This window comes from Tinamus guttatus, unplaced genomic scaffold (assembly GCF_059628265.1).
Source record: "Tinamus guttatus ecotype Peru unplaced genomic scaffold, ASM5962826v1 Tinamus_guttatus_pri_ptg000222l, whole genome shotgun sequence".
Lineage (NCBI taxonomy): Eukaryota > Metazoa > Chordata > Aves > Tinamiformes > Tinamidae > Tinamus > Tinamus guttatus.
In genome coordinates, this window is record NW_028288756.1 from 3,144,631 (window position 1) to 3,166,556 (window position 21,926).

The 21,926-nt window shown below is 36.0% G+C and overlaps 1 protein-coding gene and 1 long non-coding RNA gene across 4 annotated transcripts in view; one reads left to right on the forward strand and one right to left on the reverse strand.

Moving 5' to 3' along the window:
• Positions 1 to 21,926, forward strand: part of CDH10 (cadherin 10) — an 81,362-nt gene that overhangs the window by 14,535 nt on the left and 44,901 nt on the right. For all 3 annotated transcript variants that reach the window (XM_088525028.1, XM_010227276.2, XM_088525029.1), the window contains exon 2: positions 19,964 to 20,342. In XM_088525028.1, the coding sequence (XP_088381154.1) occupies positions 20,112 to 20,342 (231 nt within the window). In that variant the 5' untranslated portion in view covers positions 19,964 to 20,111. The remainder of the gene's footprint in view (positions 1 to 19,963; positions 20,343 to 21,926) is intronic.
• The window catches only part of LOC148594630 (uncharacterized), a 76,301-nt gene that overhangs the window by 5,847 nt on the left and 48,528 nt on the right, over positions 1 to 21,926 (reverse strand). The window lies entirely within an intron of this gene.

A 21,926-nucleotide genomic window follows, 5' to 3' on the forward strand; every position in this document is an offset into this window, starting at 1 on the left:
AAAACCAACTTCTAGCACCTGCAATCCTGCATCCTGCTGCTGTCGGGGAGTTGTGTGTCTCATTGCAGAGCATTTAAATATAGAATTGCATAGTGCTATCAGTGATCGGACTTTGTCCTGCAAGGGAAGTTGCAAAATGAGAACCCCCTTTGGATTGGCCATTGTGACTTAATAAGTGCTTAGTCGCATTGTGTAACAGTGTGTATTAAGCAGTTTTTTTTTTTTTTTTTTTTTTTTTGCAAAGTAACATACAGAAATACATGCTGAACAAAATATCCTATATTATATTATAGTGCTGTTAATTAAACACTGCCAAATATTTTATAATAGTTTATATAAATCTTGAAAAAAAGATTATGACATATTAAACCATAGGTAAAATCAAACCACAGGCTTTCATTTCTGTAGTTTTTGTAAACACATTTTACTCCTGAGATTTTGGTCTTTGTCATGTTATGATCTATGTGTTTCTGTTCATAAAACTTCCAAAATACTAGCAATTTTTTTTTGCAATTTTTCATGCATTATTATATTGCCCAAAATTTGATCACCTGCCTTCTTTTATCTTTGTGCTTGCAGTTGCTGGTGTTTTTGTATTCCTTTTATGTGCCATTTTCTTTGTTTAGGATGTAATTCTTATGTTCTTTGCTTCTCATTCCGTACTTATTGCAGCCCATAGGTGTTTGAGTTTGAATTGTATGAAGCAAAATGCGAAAATAGAAATTTAATACTGTGAAATTGCAGTTTTTGTAAACAAGCCTGGCATTCATTGTGAGAGGTTAACGGGAGGCTGAAGCCCCCTGTGAGAGATCTTTTGATGTAGCTGAGCCAGAGAACGTTTCTATATTTTAGTTACCGGAAACATGCTGTACTTAAGGGAACAGGTTGTAGCATTACATGCAGATTGCCTCTGTGAATGTGGCTCGCCTCTGCAACATGTTATCGTGTTTGTTTTAAAGGAAATCTGTGAATTCTCTTTGGGAGGATAAAATTGCTGTATCACTGGATGGCTAAGCACTATGGAGTTGTACCTGCTTTTCCCGGTCTGTATGATTTGGATCAGTAAAGGCCTGTTAAATTTTAGTATTCCTTACTTGTGTAAGAGTGTTCTCAAGAAACATGCCAGGTACCCAGCAGTGTGGCATGCTAGCAAAGAGACATTAAGAAGTTGTCCAGACATAAAAGCATTCATACAATAAGTCCTGTTACATCTGGCACTAAGGACAGGAATAGTCCTCCAGGCTGTCCCTAGATTTCAGTACTCATCTCCAGACACCTCTTGCATACTCTTTGATATTTTGGATGTCCTTAAAATATTTTTTCTCTTGTGTCTCTTCTTTCTCATACGCACTGGTATGCTTTAGAGCTTTTAGATAGTTTAGGAAATTCAAATTCATTCAGTACTGTTCATGTTGTAGAACTGCATTTTTTGAATAATTTTCAGTGTAGAATGGATATTATTTATGAACATTTAATTAACGTTAGAGAAAAGTCAATTTCTATCATTTATCACTTATCAGTGCTAAGCTTGTGAAGTACTATTTGTTTGCTTTTTTCGATTTACAACAGTGTCTGTGGTAAGGCACTGTTGTCTTACGTATCTGAGCACCGCTTGGATATTTCTGGAACAGAAAGTGTCTCAGTGTCATCTTTTTGGATCTTTGGATCTTTGGATCTTTTTGTTGTCAATATAAAACATTATAATTAATGAATACAAAAGCAAACAAACCATATCCATACTACTTATTTTGATGTCCCCCAAAACTCTTAAAACTGTTCAATTTGAAGGTGGCTGGGCAGCAGGCAAAGAGTATTTAGTACAATGTAAAGAATGTTATATTTTCATAACGGATACCTTTTTTCTCTTTATTCTAAATTGAACTAGCAGTCATCATTCACTCTAGAGAGGGAGCACTGTTGTTGCCACTGTAGACCAAATAACAGATAAATAAAGGGCTTCCTGACTATGTGGAATATGATACAGGAGCGCACAGATGCTGAGATTAGTGGTTTGTTGGAAATTCACCTTGGGAATTTTGGCTGTTTTAGGTGGAATCAAGGGGTTCCCTTCCTTGTAAAGAAACCCAGGTGGGACTTAGCAGATCCGCTCAAAACTTTCCCACCTGCCTTGCAGTACCGCGTCATGAGATTTGCATGTGGAGGAGGGGGGAAAATAAATGGAAAACATGAATTCCTTGCTGAGAGTTTATCAGAAGCTGAAAAGGCCAGAGTATGTAACCCAGGATACATCCAATGTGTACTATTACAGAAAGTTCTCTAAAACTATGTAGCTTTATTATTTAACACTATATGGAAGAAAAAAGCAAGCAAGACTACCTCATGTGTTGAGGCTTCTGGCATTAAGAAATCCCTATGTAAATTTTCCTGTCTATCCACTTCAATTTTCTTGCTGTTTTGGAAGTACTTGTATGAAAACGCTGTGAATTGTGGGAGATAGTTACTGATCTAAAGAGATTACAAGCTATGTAGACAAGACTGCCAAAGTGTTGGAGGTGTGGAAAAGCCCACAGAGGAATGAAGCAACTTTCAGATTGTTTGGTAATTCACAAAGAGAAACTTTCTGCTGGGTTTATCCACTGATAAACTGATATAAAATCAGTATCCTTAAACAAAAGCCCTGAAAATTTACATTAAAAGAACTGTGAAAAAGGGGAAATAACTTCCTGAACAACACTTCCTTTGGTATTGATGAATGAGTAGTTCACCAACTTAATAAAACGTTGCATTTTTAGAGATTTTTCTTTAAATTAAAAAATATTGATTTGTTTCCTTTGCTCCTTACCACTACAATCTCCTTTGAAAACACAAAGCTGCATGTTTGATGATAAATGACATATCATATTAGAGCTAAATATCACTTGAAATGACTGAAATATCCAAAAGAATCAAATATTATATTGGAGATGGGTCATCCTTAATAGCAATGTGATTACAGCTTTCATGCTGTTTCTCCTGTTTTGCACAGCATCTCTTCTGCATCCTTGGAATCCTTCCATCTCCCTTTCCTAGAAAACGTGATGGGTATATATGCATTAAAGCATTGTGTACTCAGGCCCTTGGGCTATGTTTCCTTTTCCAGTGGTGTTAAAAGGTACTCCTGAAAATCCAGTAGTCTGAAGTGACAACTCTGCAAAAAGAAAAGTAGAATGAGCTAACACTAGATGGAAAATGAGTGGGCATTTAGCTTTTCAAATTATGTTTGATGCCTCGAGGGCTGGGAAACTAGTCCACAAGTACTACTTATTTATTTTATGTTGAATCTAGGTTAGCATACCTTTTTCATTTTTTTTTCCACAAATAGAGCCTGTAGGATTAAGATTGGCCTCAAGAATTTGGTTCTCATCCTTTTTCACAGCTACACTGTGTCAGTGAAAGCCATCTGAAAGTTTATATTTTATAATAGCCTCTTATTACATTTTCAGTGTAAATAAAATAAAGTTCAGCGTTGGTCTTCTGGGTATAGCACAAGATTACAGATGAATAGATGTGGAAAGGGAAGTTAATCTTTAAGACGGTCTTAAGAGAGGAACTGTACTATGTAAATGTGTACTAGTTCTGTCTGTAGATGTAATTAACATTAAAGCTACAAATAATTTATTCACTGGGCTGGGCAATTCTTTTCCCCAGCTACAAATCATCTAAGCCATTACTTCTTGTCATGTTCAGTAGATACAGATAACATTATTGCCTGCCTCTTTGAAAAAGTCTTTTGCATATTTGAAAGTTGTATCTTGCTCTCACATTCTACAGCCTTTTCTATTATAACCTGACAGCTACAGGCTGTTCATTTGTGCCTCACTGGCACTTTGAATTCCCCACACCCATTGACGAACAACGTTCAAAATTGGACTTCTTATTCCATCTGAGCCCTTCCCACTAAATAAAGATGTACTTCATTTCTCTTATAGGTGATAAAACACTTCATCATAGCCTTTTTTCAGGGGGGATACATATCATACTGCTAATCCAATGGTAGAATTTGTAAGTTCAGTGATCTAAATGACATATTTGCCCCACTGACATCAAGGTAGAAAATATTTACTGTTTCTCTGTCTTAAGTTGTGAAGATAATGGAGTTACAGAAAAAATTTAGATTGGAGTGAAAAATATATTTTTGAATAAGAGAATGACTGATTGTTCTGAAACTGCTCCAGACAGACAGTGTTCCACCCTCAAAGGAGAGGCTATTTCAAATGGGTGGCCTTTCTGCCTATCTGCATGTCTTGTCCAGCACCAGCTGGTCTCAGGAGGAGCTGCTGTCATTTCCCTTCCCAGTGCAATTTCTGGAGTTCCCAAGTGTCTCCTAGGTCTTGTATACAGAAACACGTTGGTACACATCTGGTCAAGTCGCAAAGGCTGGCCAGTCTAATGCAAGGGCTCTACTCTTGATCTGACTTTTTACCTTTTGAGACAATGCTGATGAAAAAAGACATTGCACTCTCCAGCTTTCTCCATCTTATCTGTAAATAACTTAGTTTCTGCTCTGACTATTGGTGACTATTGGGCCAATGTTTTTCACCTTCCTCCTTTTACTAATATTCTTACAGAATTACTTCTTTTTATCCTAGATGCCTCTGTTTTTTTTTTTTTTTTTGGTTCTGGCCTCGTCCATTTTATCTCTTTCTTCTCCTGCTATCCCTTTTTCTATTGCCATTTCTTTATATATTTAACAATATGATATATTTGACCATTTTAAATGAAAAGAAAGTGACTTAGTGGTTCTGTTCTTTACTGTCTTTCCTGTCCCACTTTTGCACTAGTAGAATTTTTTTAATGCCATATAGTTCCTTTTAAGTGATTCATCCTGCAGTCTTCCTGCCTTTCCTGTACAAGCTGTAACTATTACCATAATCTTCTAATCCTATGAGATACTTCACTCTGTTATGTTTAATATATGATTTTCTGCTTATTACATTATTTTCAACTTCTAAAACAAAACCTTCTGGATTTTCTTGGTTTCGTCCTTGTGTTTTCTGTGTTAGTGTACAGGTGTCAAAGATGTTTGACAGATGATTGATGCAGTATCTTCTTTGTTATCATTCTTGAATCACACTCTCCTGGTCTCCTGGTCTTTTTGTGCCCCTTGCTTTAAGACACGTTCCCTGTTCCTGTTTGTATCTAAATTATATTTTTCTGTTTCCCTTGCTTTAAAACTGTCTTTTCTAAGATAGTTTCTTTTCAATCTTCCCTCCTTGTTTTCCCTCTCATTTCCCCTAAGAAAGATCTTGTTTTTATCTAATAACTCAGAGAAAACTGTCCCCTAAATGAGGAAACCAAAATAGTCCAGGTGACATTATCAGTCATGCATTTATTTCCAGAATGATTTGTGTCTATAGAAGTGATGTTTCCTTCCTAATGAGAGAGTTCTGTAAAAGGCAGTGAATAAAATAATTTCACTAACAAAAAGAGAATGAGATGTTCTTACAGATGTTGTTACTGTGAGCAACACTTTCAAATCTTTTGTCACAGCTGAGCATCTGTAGCAGACTTCAGCAGTTTGCATAAATTAGACCTTTTGTGGGGTAAGTTTCCAAATTAATTGGAAAAGGTGGTGGAGCAGGAGTGGGGAAAATACTGAGGTGTCGAGGCTTTATGAGGCTGCTGTCCAGTTGCATGCCAGAAGAAAGGACAAACGTGAAGCCTACATCCATCGAGAGGGCTGAGTATGGCAATGACAGTGGGAGTTCTGCTGTTGTGGTTCAGGTGCTGCCTGACATGACTTCCTGTTGACTTCCTTGTCCATTCAGAGCTGTTTGACATCTTATCACACAAGGTTCCAGAAAGGTGCAATATGAACGTGACTTCCATCATCTTATTCAGTTTACGGCCACATTTTACGCATTTTAAACATCATAACGTCTTCTGTTATTTACTGTCACAGAACTGTATTTCTTAGAGTTGTCTTGAGTAATGTGATCAAGAGATTGTGAATGGGAAGGTTCATTCACACAAAAAGGAAAAAAATCTTTTGAGTTCCTTGATTTTCATTCATAAAGCAGTTATTATAGCTGGTAAATCTATTTTACTTTTAATATAATATAATAGCTTTTAAGAGAAAAGGAGGAATTCATTGTTTAACATTGTCTCTAAAGTTTAGCTAATGTGCTACACCGCTGCGGTTCTGTGCTTATGATCACTTAGAAGGTATCTTTACATATACTAATGTATACTTAAATATATATCATATTGTGCTCTGAGTGACATCAGTGAACTTCTTCAGCAAACACATACCAGTCACTGAAGTAGCTGTTCTTTGTTGCTGGGAGACTGAGATCAGATTCACCCTTGCAGTAACATAAATACAATGCTATTATTGACACTGAACTCTTAAGCTGTCCTATCTTTCTCAAAAAAAGAGTTGAAAAAAAGATGACAATAAATATCAGGAAAAGAAATGAAAATGTTAAATAAAGAATGGAGACTTGTCAAAATAAAAATGAAAATATATGCTTAAAATATATGACACAGCAAGTAACTCATTGTGAACGGCATTGAATGGAAATTGGTGTTAAAGGGAAAAGAAGGAGACATCAGAAAAAAGCAATTAATGGGATGTTAAAAATTTCCATTTAATTTATGTGACCTTTACAGCCTGTTAAGAAACACTTCTAGCTTGGAACCACTGCTCTTTTGGACCTTAATGAATTGTCGCAGGACCTCAAGTGACACTTCTCTTACGTTTGTCTCATGTCCTAAGCTTCTTGAAATTGCTTGCTTTACTCTAAGCCAAGTATAAAAAACAACAGGGAGCTTTAATTGTTCATTATTGTTTCTTCCCATGCAAACTCTAGCACTGGGCTCATGCAGTTTTCTTAGTAGATGCCACAAATAATGATTGTAGCAGCATGACAGAGATACAACCACAAGGCTTCCAGACATGAGAAGTTTGATACTGTACTGTAATTATATCAAGGTAGTAATACTTCAGCTACTAGTTAAATTATATTTATCCCTTGGACAATAGTGGATTTGCTTCCCCAGGAGGGGTTTTGCTCACAGCTGGTCAAAGTTTCCTAAACATTGATGCTTCCGAAGTATTTTTGTTTGTTTGTTTGTTTGTTTTTAGCAGAATATATCTGGATACGTTGTATCTATATAGGTATCTTCGCATCAGGCATCATTGATTTTTGCCTGTTCAGTACCAGATTCAGTTTTTCTGGTGATGTGCTAGCCCACAGTTGTAAGGACAGTATATTCTAAATAGTTCTGCAATTTCTTTTTAGTGCTTCCCTCTGTACTGAGTGATTTCAAAGATTCTGTTGAGCATGTCATCTGGTTTCTTGGTAAAATTATTTATTTATTTAAGACAGCCTTCTATGAGAACCTTATTAGTCATTTGCTTGACAGCTAAATTTTAGAATATAAACAGTTATTTTTCTCTCCTATAGAAATACATACAAAATTTCTTGATTTAACTGCAGACTCTATTAAAGACTCATTATTTTGCATAGACTGGTACAAAATAGAGTCAAATTTATTGTGCAGATGATACTCCATCATTTTAAGACCAAAGAAAAGGAAGGCAGGAGGAGAAAAAAATATCTATAAGGTACCAAATAAAAGGTGTACTCTGTTAGTCATAATGCTACTGTTAAGCAGTTTAAATCAGTCTGCTGGTTAATTGCTTCAGAGCTATACTAAAGCCATTGAGGTCATTGAGGGGAAGGGGGGAAAAGGAGGAAAGTCTTTCCTATCAGGATCATGGCCAACTTGTTCAGGTGTCCACAGATTTAGAGTATTTCAGTTTTCAAGTTCTTAAACAGAAGAACACAGGTAGCCTGAAACTTGCAGCCAGCTGGAGTTATTTGTGATTGATGCATGAGAAATTGGGTCTTAGAAGCCTCAAAATTAGTTAACAGCTTGGAAATTATTGATGAAAACACTATTTTTTTCAGTATTTAGTGTGGTTCCCAGAGATACTAATTGGTGCTGCAAGCAGAAGGTAGGAGCACTGAATGGTTGCCAGAATGTAGATTACCAAAATTCTAATAGAGTATTCATCCTGATTTTGACTTTTCTGTCTCTGAGGCCATCCTGAGAGGCAAGAGCACTGGGCAGCTGTCGTTCTTTCACTCCTTTTCTCTCTGTCTCATCAACTGTTACAAAGTTTACACAGTGTTGAATAATTTCAGTGAGAGAGACCGTGAGAGATCCGAAGACTGAATGATGAGAACAGTCTTCTGGAGGGGAATGGCCTTGCTTAACATCTCTGCCTGATTAGCTGCCATCTGTACTGAATTTCTGAATGATTTTGGAGTTAATGAAGTTGCACATAGCAGAGAAAATATGCTGAGAAGAAAACAACCTATTAAACAAATTCCTGCACTCTAGCATTGACAATTTTTAAGATTGGATTTTATGATGTGTATTTTACATACAGCACTTAGTGGGAAACAAAACAGCTTAATTTCACAACTACTGTTAACATTTGTTTGGACAAGCCAGTAAAATCAAGTATGCAAAATATCAGATCCAGTAGAGTTTTCTTAAAGGTCTGTCCTCTTTTCTCCTTCAGGCAGTCTGCACAGACCACCACAGCTCCATCTGAGATGAAAACCAAGCTCTGGGCACTTTCCCAGACTGTCTCTTGCTTTGTTCCTTTTGCAGCACTTTTAACAACAGGCTCAACTATAATTATGCTGTAGCTGGAGCCAGGCTTTCATAAGTTCAATCAGTGTGTCAGCCGCCTTCATTTGCACTAAAGAATCTTTTCTTCCCAAGGCAAAATATATAAACATGCACCCATACAAATATAGGACAATCATTCCTTTTAAATTGCACCATGAATCAGACCTACTCTCCTCCTTGCTAGCTGAGGCCCCTTTCTGCAATTGCCACACACATGTACACGTCACTGAACGGCTGAAAGATTGCACTAGACTAATGGTTTGTTGCAACTTGTAAACTCATCAAACAGAATTGAAACAGGATTATATCAGTCTAGTAGAAATCTCTCAGCAGGCGATAAATGAAAGACTATTCTGTATTATGGCCTGGATACTTTGGAAGCTGGAGTTTTTTTCTTGCTTGTCATATACTTACTCTGTGGTTGCAGGTGTGTTTTTTAGTCTGTCTTTGCCTGAGTTTCTTATTTATGGAGACTTTGTTATTATTATTGTGTTCTGTGGAATAATATTCCTTCTTTACATCTTACATAGTGGAAGAACGAATTCCATAAAGACTGCTAGTGTTGTTGTAACTATAGTGATCCGAGGACCTATTGATAATGCATAGCTTGTTAAATTAAATACATTTTATTATCCTATATTTTGAAAAATCTGACACTTTCAGGCATAGGTGATCTTTTTCAGATTTGAAATAGAAACTGTGCACTTAAAAAGCTAAGTTTAAGTTGAGGGTAACTTCTCAGGGTTTAATTAGATAAAAAATTGTTACCAAATAAATAAATGGGTATAGAATGAGGCTGAGAAGACAAAATGAGTGTTTCACTCCTAAAGAAAAGAAATAGTATTGGTTTTCACTCTTTTGTTTTTAGGTTCCTGATGAGTTTTGAAGTTTAATTTCAAGTGCATCTTTGAAAGGTGTTTTATTGTTTTTCCCTCGAAAATCAAGAGTGAAAGATCAGAGATGAAATGATTGTTTAGGTAACATGTTTCTCCTGTAGCAGCTGGGTGTGGTACTTCACCAACTACCTGTGTGAGTCCCTTCCAGTGCATAGTGGGTGCTTATTTCTACCTACGTAATTACTAGGACAACATACAGCACTGCCTCAGAGTCATTTCTGCATAGGAGAAATGTTGAGAATTCATGTTGGGAAGAATTCCTTGTTAGATTACTAAAGTGGAAATTATAAGTATTCTTCAGGGCGTCATTCTTTTCCTGGAAAATGGATTTTAAAATATTTGTTTTGCCAAGTTGTGCCCCGCGTAGATGATATCTTAACTGGAGAAATGGGCTGTCTCTGAAATTTTTGTGTTATCTTTTTATTATCTTTTATATTATTTACTTTTATATTAATATCTTTCTCCTAAGTCAGCATCCCTTTAAACCACAATTTACAGAAAAGCTGCAGACCAACATGTCTGTCTCTATATACCCAGCATCCATGAAAGGTTTGCCAAAAAAAGCTGTGGTACACAAGCATGTTCTTAAACATAATCAGGTTTTCGCAGCAGATATTTATGAATACTTCATGCCCTTGTGGGTAAGAAGGCCAATGGGATCCTGTGTTGCATTAAGAAGAGCATCTCCAGCAGGTTGAGGGAGGGGATCCTGCCCCTCTACTCAGTGCCCCTCACTGAGGAGGCCACATCTGGAGTACTGTGTCCAGTTCTGGGCTTCCCAGTACAAGAGGGCCATGGAACTGCTGGAAAGGGTCCAGTGCAGGGCTATGAGGATGATTAGGGGCCTGGAACATCTGCCCTGTGAGGAAAGGCAGCGAGAGCTGGGCCTCTCAGCCTGAAGAGAAGGCTGAGAGGGGATCTGATCAGTGTATATAAATACCTTAAGGGCAGGAGTGAGGAGGATGGGGTCTGCTTCTTTTCTATGGTGGCCAGTGATAGAACAAGAGGAAACGGCCACAAAATGAAGCACCAAAAGTTCCGCAGGAACCTGAGGAAAATTTCTTGATGGTGAGGGTGACAGAACACTGGAACAGGTTGCCGAGAGGTTGTGGAGTCTCCATCTCTGGAGATCTTCAAAACCTGCTGGAAGACAATCCTGTGCTCTAGGTGATCCTGTGTGTGTAGGCAGGTTGGACTAGATGTTCTCTAGAGGTATCTTCCAACCTTAAGGATTCTATGATTCTATGATTTCTCCAGCTAAGCTTGCTGGTCCGGTAAATATATTGTGTTGGTCTAACACACATCTATTACCTTTGAAGATGAAAATGATAACAGAGACGGTATGAAGAATAGAGCTATATGGAGATTGGAGAGGACATTTAGAGCAGTTTTCATACCAGTTTGGTGTCCAGGGCTCAACTGTTAATCTACTCTGTATTTCCTCATCGGTTCTCATACAGAAGTGTCTGTATGTGAATGTAAGTATAAAGGATGTCTATTGTGTGTGGACTCAGAGTCTAAGTGAATTTTTAAGCAGATTTTTTAAATCTTTAATCTTTATCTTTTATTTTTTAAGCAGATAAAAACATTTTTAAGAGAAAATTTTCTCCCTACTAGCAATATACCATGCCCATTTCTATTGCCTTATTGAAATAGTGACAGTCTGTTTTAAAGATTAGATATCTGTTTCCCAAACTAGTCCCAACACAGATCCTCTTTCTCACCTCGCTACACTAAGAATGGTGCATTTTCCTTATGTGAACTACAGTTCCTTTGTAGTTAATGCTAGTGTAAAGCTAATTTCAAAGAGATGTCAGTTTGCAGCCTGCTGCACACTGATTTAAGGCAAGGAGCCTTTGGGAAAATGTAGGAGGTGATTGCCTAATTAGCTTGTATCATCATGCATACATGGTACAGCTGATGGCTTCACATTGCATAGGCAATATCAAATATTATATTGCCTAAATTGGATGCCTCATGGACAATATTTCATCTTGTTGCACTGTACCGCAGATTGTATAATACTGTGCACAAATGGCTACATATCCTTATGTAACATATGTATATGTGGTATATTCTTAGCAGGTTTTTTGCTAGTTATAAAATGTGCTCCATAATTTGGACTCCACTCATTAACGTGGAAAATGATGGAAGTATGAATAAAGTAGCATCATCTTCTTCAGTAAAAGGTAGGAAAAATAGAAATGCCACAGAACTATAATATTGATGGAGAAATTATGATCGTTTTATCCCACAGTGCTAGTATAATAAAAGATACTACCACTCCCTAAGAACTTTTTATATCTTTAATAATTTGGATTAGCGTGGCCAAAAGCACTGGGAGTACTCCATAAAGTGACTTTTAATTTCCTATAAAAACTGAGAACAATGTAGAGAGAGCTTTATTGCTAATGCTTTTATTCTAGCAAATTCGAGAGACGCAATGATATGACTGAACAGACTTTCTCAAAGCATTGCCATTCCTCTTAGATTTCAACTGTGAGCTTCCATAGGCAAGGGCTATTTCCATTTCTTCCTTTCTGCTCAGAAGAATGTAATCCTCCTGCTATCATCTAATTAGTAGGAATGTGACTCTCCATGCTGCAGGCACAGGCACTAACACAAGTTTGAGGAGCCGCTATGTAGACATCAATGAACACTTTATTAAATTACACAGTTTCCTAAGCACCCACAGTCTCTCAATGCCCCAATTTTTTATGCTTTAGTGAGTTGCCTCTGCTCTCTGAAGCTGTAAGGTTTTAGCTTGAACTGAAGATACAAACTCCTGATGGGATTATGGTGAGTTTTTAGATATTTGGCACGCTTCTGTGGTTATTCTCTTTCTCCTATGAGGCTGATAGTTCACTGGCAGGTGAAAGTATTGGATAGCGCAGATGAGGAGATTTAGAATTTCACTTGCCCTCAAGGAAAATAATGTCTTTTCTTGTAACACTTCAACATTATTCATTAGAATTCACCCTGTTCAGGAAACCCCTCCAGGATACAGAAAAAGAATATTAAGTCCCCAGGTTTAGCTATTCAACTGTCTCTCTGTTTTGGCCCTTGGCAACATCCAGACAGAATTTTCTGATCTTTTCATTTCTGGAAAGATCATGGTCTGTCAAAGATCGAATGAACTGAATAAGGAAAAGTAAATGGAGTGTTAAAAAATCTGTACAAATACTCTTCAATACACAGTTTGTATTGAAGAGTAATGTAGCTCTTGTGTCTACAATGTTATAATGACCCATATCGGTTTACTTTCTGTGATAATTCACTCTTTTCCTCTTACTTCTTTCTTCTTCAGAGTGGAAAACAGCCTTTCAGAACTCACTGTTTGCTACTTTTCATCAATATATATCACTATCCTCCTTTCCACCATAACCCTCTTCTCCCATTCTTCCAATATAGGTGCTAAAGATCAGAACAGAATTGATAGGTATTCTTTAGGGAAACAAAAAATGAGAAAAAGAAAATACTCATAGATAAAATAGGGGACTGTTCTCTTACAGAGGGCATTGGTTCAGTACTCAGTGAACATGGATATTTTAAAATGCTGCTGCCCTTATCCGTATTATCCAAGGAAACATAACCATGAGATATATACAACGGAGAAAATAATTTAGTAAGTGCATGGCATGAATTCAGAGAAGAGCACCAAAGAACTATGTTCACTCTTAAACTGATAGAATTTTGCTGACAGTTGATGAAATAAATGAGATCCCAAAGTCTTATGCAGGGAGGTAAAGAGGACTGGCGTGTGCCTCACTTAATTGGAAGGGAACAAAGTAACTGCATCATTTGATACAGGAGAGCTTGCCAGACTGGCAAACAAAAGATTTTAAGTTGCTTCCAGAGCTCAGCAGTAAATCCACGGCTGGCTTTTGAGATGAAATCAGATAAATGGAGAAGAATGGAGTCGAGTAGATCTGAATGAAAAATATAAGGAGGAGAATGTGGAGGCAGTGTGTGTAAGAGGTGGAGAGACCTCAACAATAAAGAGAAACAGCTACATGAAAAAATATGGAAGTGGATTTTGCAGAATGGAGGTGATAAAACCTGAAGAAATCCTCTGGACCAGCAGTATGGATGCACCAACTGTAAGCTATCCATTTCTGAAAGTAGTCTACTCAACCTGTTCTTCAGAATCTTTAATAACATATTGTTTCAGCTGCAAACTATCCCTACAAATAGGTCTGATTTTTTTGTCCTAGTGCTTAACCTAAAACCTTCCATGCTGTGACTGAAAACAACTGCTTGTTTTTGGAGGCCATTGGGAGTAATTTATTTTTGCAACAGCATTGCTGCCTTTTCCATCTTTTTGTTTTCCACCTCTGAACTAGAGAAATATGATTATTGGTCTTCCTTCAGAAAGGGCATTTTTTTTCCACTAAATATTTTGTTACTAATCTGAATATCTGATTATTTACATCTTCATACTGTGATGTTCAAACCTGCATGCAGCATTTGATATGAAGCTGAGAGGAGAGTAAGGATTATATCCTGTTTCTTAAGAAGGAGACTCTTGTTCATGCATCTTGTACACATATTGTTCCTTAAGAAAGGTATCACGTTCACTCTTCACCTTCACATATAGTTGAGCTATGTTTTGCATTTTAAAACGTGAGTGATAAAACAATACAGTGTTGAGAATACTGAAATACTCTCATTTTTTCATCTGAGATACCTTCATTCCTCAATTATTTTCTCCAGAACTTGTTGGACCATTTCTTACTATTGTGTGCATTTTATTAGCTAAATACAGACTTTATTAAATTAAATCCTATATATTCCAGAAAACTATCATTTTAGGAACATTTTGAATTCACTTTCTGTCTTTTTGCTGTTTATAGATATAATAAATAATTCCTCATCCAAATTATACAGAAAAATATTGAACTGGTAGAAACATCTGTGGAATTTCACTCAACCTACTTGTTGTAAAAGAATGAGGCACTGGACAAAGTTGTACCCCAATGGATGCAGCAAGGAATGAAATGTTACAGGGATCAGATAGGGAACAGAAGTGAAGGAGATTTAATTCACTTTTCATGTTCACAAATCACCATTTCACAAAGCTGCTACCACTTTCTCATTATTGAGTGCATATCTTCTCTCCCAGACATTTATGAACAAAGATAAATTTGGACGTCAATGTGTAAATGATGAATTGCTGTTATAATGTTTTACAGTTAATGTCTTGTTGGGAAAAATGAAGGTAGCATACATAGAGAACTAAGAAATATTGTTAGGTGTACAAGTTAGCCAATTAATTAAGAAAAAAAATCATTAAGAGTCAAAATCTTTATGCAAGAAAGCTTACTGCTATCTACTTCCTTTTCTTTCATGCTCTGCTCACCCTGTCAATGCCCTACTGCGTCTAACCTAAAACAGACAATTTTAGCCTTCATCAGGAAGGAGAAGGAAAGGGTTAGCATGAGCTGTCAGCATCCAAAGAACTTTTCAGGGGGGAGTACGATGTTCTCTGTAGGAGTTTCTTACTCTTCTATGCTTGGAGAAGCAGGGCATTTATCTTTCTTCCTCCTCCATCCTGATGTCTGCTTAGTGTTATTTTATTTATATATATATATACACACATATATTTCCATAATTCCCCACATCCTTCTTATGAAACATAAGTTAGGTTTGCTTAGTTTAGTATCAAAACTTGAATATTCAGTAACAAATTTCTAAGTGGATCATAGGTTTCAGAACTTCATAAAGAGGATTGCACTCTAGAGTTCAAAGGTATAGTTGACTACTTTACAGACTCATAATTTAATAACTGTAAGTGAGATCACCACACTGTATAAGTGTTGTGCTGGAGGCTAAAAAATGAGCAGTTTATTGATAATTTATCAATTATCTTCTTAGTCTGAACTGGGCAATTACATTGCGAATGGCTGTAGGCAACTTCATTGGGATGCAATAGATAAAACCAGGAACGTAAATCTGTAATGCAAGAATGATAAGATTAGAGCCCACTAAGAATTGATCATTTGAAAGAACTCATTTGTTTGCTTCAAGCGCCCTCAAATAAATCTTTATAAAAAGTGTTTGCTTTTTTTTCCCTCTCAAGGGATAAATTCCACTATAAGAGAGAAATATTTTGTTGTGTTTCTCTTGCACAGGTGTCTGTTTCAAATATGTGCTTTATCATATTGTGCTCTAGAGCATTAAAATTTTCTTCTCCATTTTAGTAAAAATATGGTAAAAAGTTAAAACTACATTATCTAGGAGCTTGAGGCTCTTCTGAAACTGATGGAGAAATGAAGCATTTTCGCACTTAGCTACCTTCCTAGCTTATTAAACAGATCAGATTAATTCAAAATCAAGCCACAGTTTGGAATTCATTCATGACTGCTTGAGAGTCATATCTGAAATGGAAAGAGCTGAGGAGCTGACCACGTTTCCACTGAAAGGAAGAAACTGAAGTGATAGCAGATATATGTCAGACCAGTGTGAAAGCAGTCTGCAGCCTGTGGTGCCAATTCAACACCGGAGGCTGGGGAGAGGCTCAAGGGATTGGGGAAATGGAGCAGAAAATAACAAATATTTCTCACTGTGGCTTTGTGGAGATAGTGCTATTGATGTGAGAGGCATCACACTGCTGCAGCTCATGAACAGAACAAAAACTGAATGTACTCCATTACTTTCTGTAGTAGAAGGAGGAGTGTTCTCACTATGAAATTCCAATATAATTTAATATAATTTGTCATAAAGCCTTTTCTGTTCAGAAAACATCTTCTTCTTGGACTTACGAAATACAGTAGCAAAATAAACAAAAGCATTCATGGATGTGACTAGTAAATGGCACTCAATTAAAAAAGGAATGGAGATGATATGATAGTGCACAAATAACTTTAATTGAAATGTTTCACATTTAAAATTCAGTTCATATTTGACCAAGCAAACTTATTTCAACAACTTGTCTTGAATGAAAATCCAGGTTAGCAGCTATTCCATGTAAGCTCTTTTGCTGGCATTGTTGGTTGTCACAGGAAGGACATCAATTTTAGAAAACTTCTACATTAAAATACATATATATAACCTTTCTATTGCTATTACAGTTTTTAATTTCAATTAAATTCTGCTGATTTTAAACAGCAATTGAACATCAATAGGCAGAAAAAAGACAAAATAGTTTAGGAAATAGTTCTCTAAAAAAAGATAAAGGATAAAGAATGGCTACGAGCAAAACAGTAAATGGGAGTCTGATAAGATGATAGCTTACAGCATATCAACTAAAAGTATTAATGGGCTGTCATGCATCTGTTGCATCTCATGGGTTTCAGATGCTCTGAAGTATGTTTTAGGATCAGTGCAGTCACTGATGTTGATTTTGATACCAAGTATTAGTAATTTTTGTGGCTGCAGGAAGCAAAATATAGTATTTTTTTAAACATTTTGAGAAGATTACATTTGGAGTCATAAGAATATGACATAAGAAACAGGGTTGCATTAATATTCTCTCTTCTAAATTCTGAGAGAGAAGTAATTAACCTGTGGAAACTGCATGCTTATTTTTAAATTGTTAGCTGAGTTAATGGTAAAATGATTAAAAGCTTTAGTGAAGATTATTCTAACTGGTAATTCTGATCCCTGTTTCATACTGAATATCATTCAAAGATAACTCATTAAAGAAAAAAAAAAGGCCAACAAAAACTTGTGTGAGAACAACAGTTGGACAAAATGTTCCTCTGTAATGGATTTAATTTTATTTAGAAGGGTATTATACACAACTATGGAATCTTAGCATATGTTTTATGACATATGCTAACAGAAAGATTGAAGGGTTTTTCTTTGTTTCTATTCTATTTTGGGAAAAAGTGGAGATGTGATCCTGTAGAGAAGGAAGCAGCAAGAGATCTGAAAGACCAGTGACATAGTTTTATTTAAAACTGTCTAATCTTATTTAAAATTACTGTACTATTTAAGTACAGTACTGTTAAGTATTGTTTAAAAATACTAATCTAAAGCCAAACAAAACTGTTACTTTTCTGCTGATTTTAACAGACCCTTTTCTAAGATTAAAAAGAAAAAAAAATCACCAGAATGTAGGTTTTAGTTTTCTAGGGAATTAAAAAACAGATGATGATTTTGTCTTCCTTTATTCCTCTCTCCTTGTTCTAGCCCTGCAGGATATCACAAAACCAAGTTATGTATTATAGAGCTGGTACTTCTCTCTGTTTTCTGTACTTATATACTGAAAATTTTCCTTCGTGTTCCTTCAGACATTATTTTTTCTAATGTTTTCTCTTTAATGACCCTTTAGTATCTGATCCTTTTACTATAATGAAGGTTGATTGATAGCTGATTTTTAAAGACAAATGTTATTGATTCAGTGTAGACAACTATCAAACACATTACATCTAGGATAGGAAGCTGAACTCCGGTAGAGGTCTCTAAGAGGAGGAAAAGACCTTGCTGGTGTGAGCATCCATTAAGCAAGCTGGCTTGCTTGCCAAGTTCATGTACATTAGCTACTTTCGTAACTTTAACAAATTTCATTTGAGCTTTCATTCTGCTGACCTAATTTAACAAGAAGGAAATTCAATAACAACCCCTAATACTGAAACACTATTTCCCAAGAGGAATTTAACAGTGCTTGTACATCAAATAATAATGTGTGAATAGTGGAATATACATACACCAATGACAACAGGAAAGGGAGAAAAAATATAAGTAAAAGGAAACCAAAAAAAAAAGAAAATGTTATATCTCCTTTCTAAATAAACCAATAACTGTATAATTTTTATGGAAACTAGCTTTGAAATTCTTATTATCTTTAAGAACAAGTATTTTAAAGTATCTGAGAGTAAATCACAATTGGGGGACTCTGTATCTTTGATTCAAAACAACATAATGGTTGATTGTGATAGATAATATCCAAAGAAGATATGGAAGACTTTTGTTGGAAATGTCTTGAGAAGCAAGCCAATATCAAAGCCCAAACAAGGATTCTGTGAAAGTTTTACATAGCTCTGCTTTGATTATTCAAGCTTACTGTGCTAATGGAAACCAGTAAAGATGAGGAAACCCACACCAAATATACAACTAAGGTTTTTCTTTAAAGATCAATCAAGTAAGAAAACTTCTGTACTATCTTTTGCTTATAGATGCTACATATGTACCATGTATAGCACAAGCTTCCTTGTCTCTATGCATACAATCCACTAGATTTGCGAGTGAAAGATCTCTTTCAAGAAGATGTGGTTTTTATATTCACACCGTTATGGGTTTAGCATATCTGAGTATACTTAATCTGAGTTCTTTATAGTCTGCTGTATATTCATTATGTAATGATATTTGTAGTAGCCTTATTATAATTTTTGGTGATTTATATTTATTGTTAATTTATTTTTAATTGAATGTTTTAGATTTTTTTGATTGGTGATTTGAGTGTTTGGAAGCTTTTATTGTCACTTTTGCCCCCTGGTTTGGATACTCAAATCAAAAGAAATTCTCCAAAGATTTGCTTTTAAACCTTTGAAAAGATTCCAACAAATGTTTCAAATCAAAGCAAAAGATGGAATGGAAACATTTCGTGTGTGCTTGATGCCAAGTACAAATATAAGGAGAAACTGGCTGAATCTGTCTTGCTGAGATAGATACAAACTTTCAACTGTTTTATTAGAAGGGAGAAAATAAAACACAAAGAAAGACAGGGCAAAAACAAAGTTGAGTTTGGGGTTGTTTTTTTTTCTTCCTATGCTATAATGCTCCCCATGTTGAGATGCACTTAAGTATTCTGCAAAACTAAAACTATTTAGGATACTTGCAATACAGAACACATTTAATAAATGCTTTCTTCAATTTAAAGCTGATTTTGTATCAATCCATATTGCAAGAACACCATCTCACGAAGTTTTCTATTTAAAAATTTGCTTCTTGTCATGTTGTATTTCTTCTGATGCATATGATTTTATCTTTTGCCATTTAAAACGCCCTAGAGATGCTAAAACTGGGGCTTTACCATTTCCTCATTTCTAAAACTGCTTAGTGTTGGCCTTTCAGGCCTCTTGATAGTAAGATTACTAAAACATTAGATCTCTTGTAAATCAAATCAGGTGGAAAACATCTGAAGTAAAGTCTGGAGTATTTAATGTCTAAATTTTAGCAGTATTAGTGTATATAAAGAACACTCTCAGAATCTCCTAAATCAAATGAATTTAATAGGAAAATAGCTGGTCATCTCAGTGCATTTTTACCCTTTCTTTTGAAAGTATTTTGAAAGCACTGAAGTATTTTGAAAACAGCTATCTAACATTTGGAACGATCTCATTATCTCAAGTTTTCAGGATAACCTTTATATTCATAATCAAACCGCTTTCTGTGTCATAAGATTTTGCAGCTGTGGTGCACACTAGGAGGGGAGGCATTTCAACTTAGACTGTCTCTTTTCTGTTTGCTTTCAGGGTTTGGTTACTATGTACAGATCAGAGATGAATTGCTGGAAACTGCTTGGCTGCATCAGCAACTAGAGACATAAGAAAGCAAGTGAAGAGAAACAGAACTGTTTACTCCATCACTGCCTGGCTCGGGGAGCCTCAGCAGTGGGGAGCTATGACAGTTAGGCAAGTCCTGCTACTTTCTCTGCTCTGGATGTGGCTGCCGCATCCCTGCTGTACAGAAATGCTCTTCAGAAGGACTCCTGATCTCAGACCCAAAAGCTTTCTGGGACGCACTTCGGGGAGCGATGGAAAAGCACTTCACCGCCAGAAGCGAGGCTGGATGTGGAACCAGTTTTTCCTTCTCGAGGAATATACGGGATCTGATTACCAGTATGTAGGCAAGGTAGGTAAAGATTAAGGCTCATAATTTCTCTATTATTTTCAAATTTACTTGTCTTATTACAGAGCTCCCATTTCTCCATTTTATTCTCACGCATAGGAAACAGATTTCCAGGCAATAGTTATACTATATAGGAATAGGTTACATTTCATTTATTTGTTAGTGTTAGAACCTAGAATGAAGTTTGATAGCTAAGTAATTCACTCATACTTGAACGAAATAGAATGCAGACATTTAACAAATTTGTTTTCTTTAGCATTTTATTTCTACCAGCAATCTCCCTTTTGTAACAAAATAAAGGATTTTGAAATTTATTACAAAATCTTTTTCAACTGTTTCCCTCTGGGTATTTTTGGCATGTAGGAGTGTTGCTAACTCTCCTAGAATTTCAATAAAGTGAAAAGGAACTGGGAATGAACTGGGAATTAACAACCACATGATAGAAAACAGGTGATTAAGAAGTAAAATACAAGATAAGTCATCAGAAATGCTCAAATGACTCTAAAATACTCTCAACACTTACTCTCTGGATGTATTCTTAAAATAATCTTCAGTCAGTGAAGAGTTCATTTTCAGTCAGAGAAGTTCATTTTGGTAGGAAACTTCCTCTGGAAATTGTCTAGTCCAGCTTCCCTTCTGGAAACAGGGTCAGCTATGGCAGGTTGCTCATGGGTGTGTCCAGTCCTATTTTAGGAATCTCCAAGGACAGGGACTCCAAAATCTCTCCGGACAACCTGTTTCAGTCTTGAATTACTCTCAAAGTTGAGAGGAAAACAAAACAAAACAAAAAGAGAGAGAAAGAGAGAAATAAAGGTTTAAGTGTTTAAATGAAAAGTCCTGTATGTCAATTTGCATCCTACACCCTTTAGTGAGATACTTGTACACATTGACAAGATCCCCCTGAGTCTTCTCTCATCCAGGCAGACAAATCCCAGCTCTCTCAGCCTCTTCTCGTATAAGAAATTCTCAGTCCAGGTCAGACTAATGGCTGAAGAAAGCTGGCTGCCTACAAGATAAGATGTCTCATTGAAATGAAACATTATGCCATTGTATTTGGGAGTATATTGTTCCCCAAAATCTGAGGAAATAAACCGGTTTGCATGATGCTTAAAATTCAATTCTTTATTCTCTTTCAAAATAGGAACAGTAAGTTTTAAAGATAGTATTTTAGAGAACATCCTGGTGATAACTGCTTTTATTTCACTATATTCGAATATTTATGTTCTCCAAACATCCCTTAAAATGTGAGTTATATTAATAATTTTCTTGGTGTCATGATGGCTGAAGAAAAGACTCTTTACAGAAAATGGAAGGGAAAGAGATAAAAGTTTAATAGGCTAATTAATCATTGTTAGGCAAATTAATCTGTGTTAGAAAAAGAGAGAAAATGTTGATAAACAGTATTTACTTAGGTTGACAGAAAATAAGAAATATTTGCAACTGAAGAGTAAGTAAAGGTAAGTAAAATGGTAAGTATAAATGCAGAACTGAGAAAAAAAGAGCAGCTAAGACTGCATTTTCACTTTTTTAGCTCTGGTTAAAGCAAAAAAAAGAGTTGCTTATTGGAGCAAGAAACCTTAAAATTAA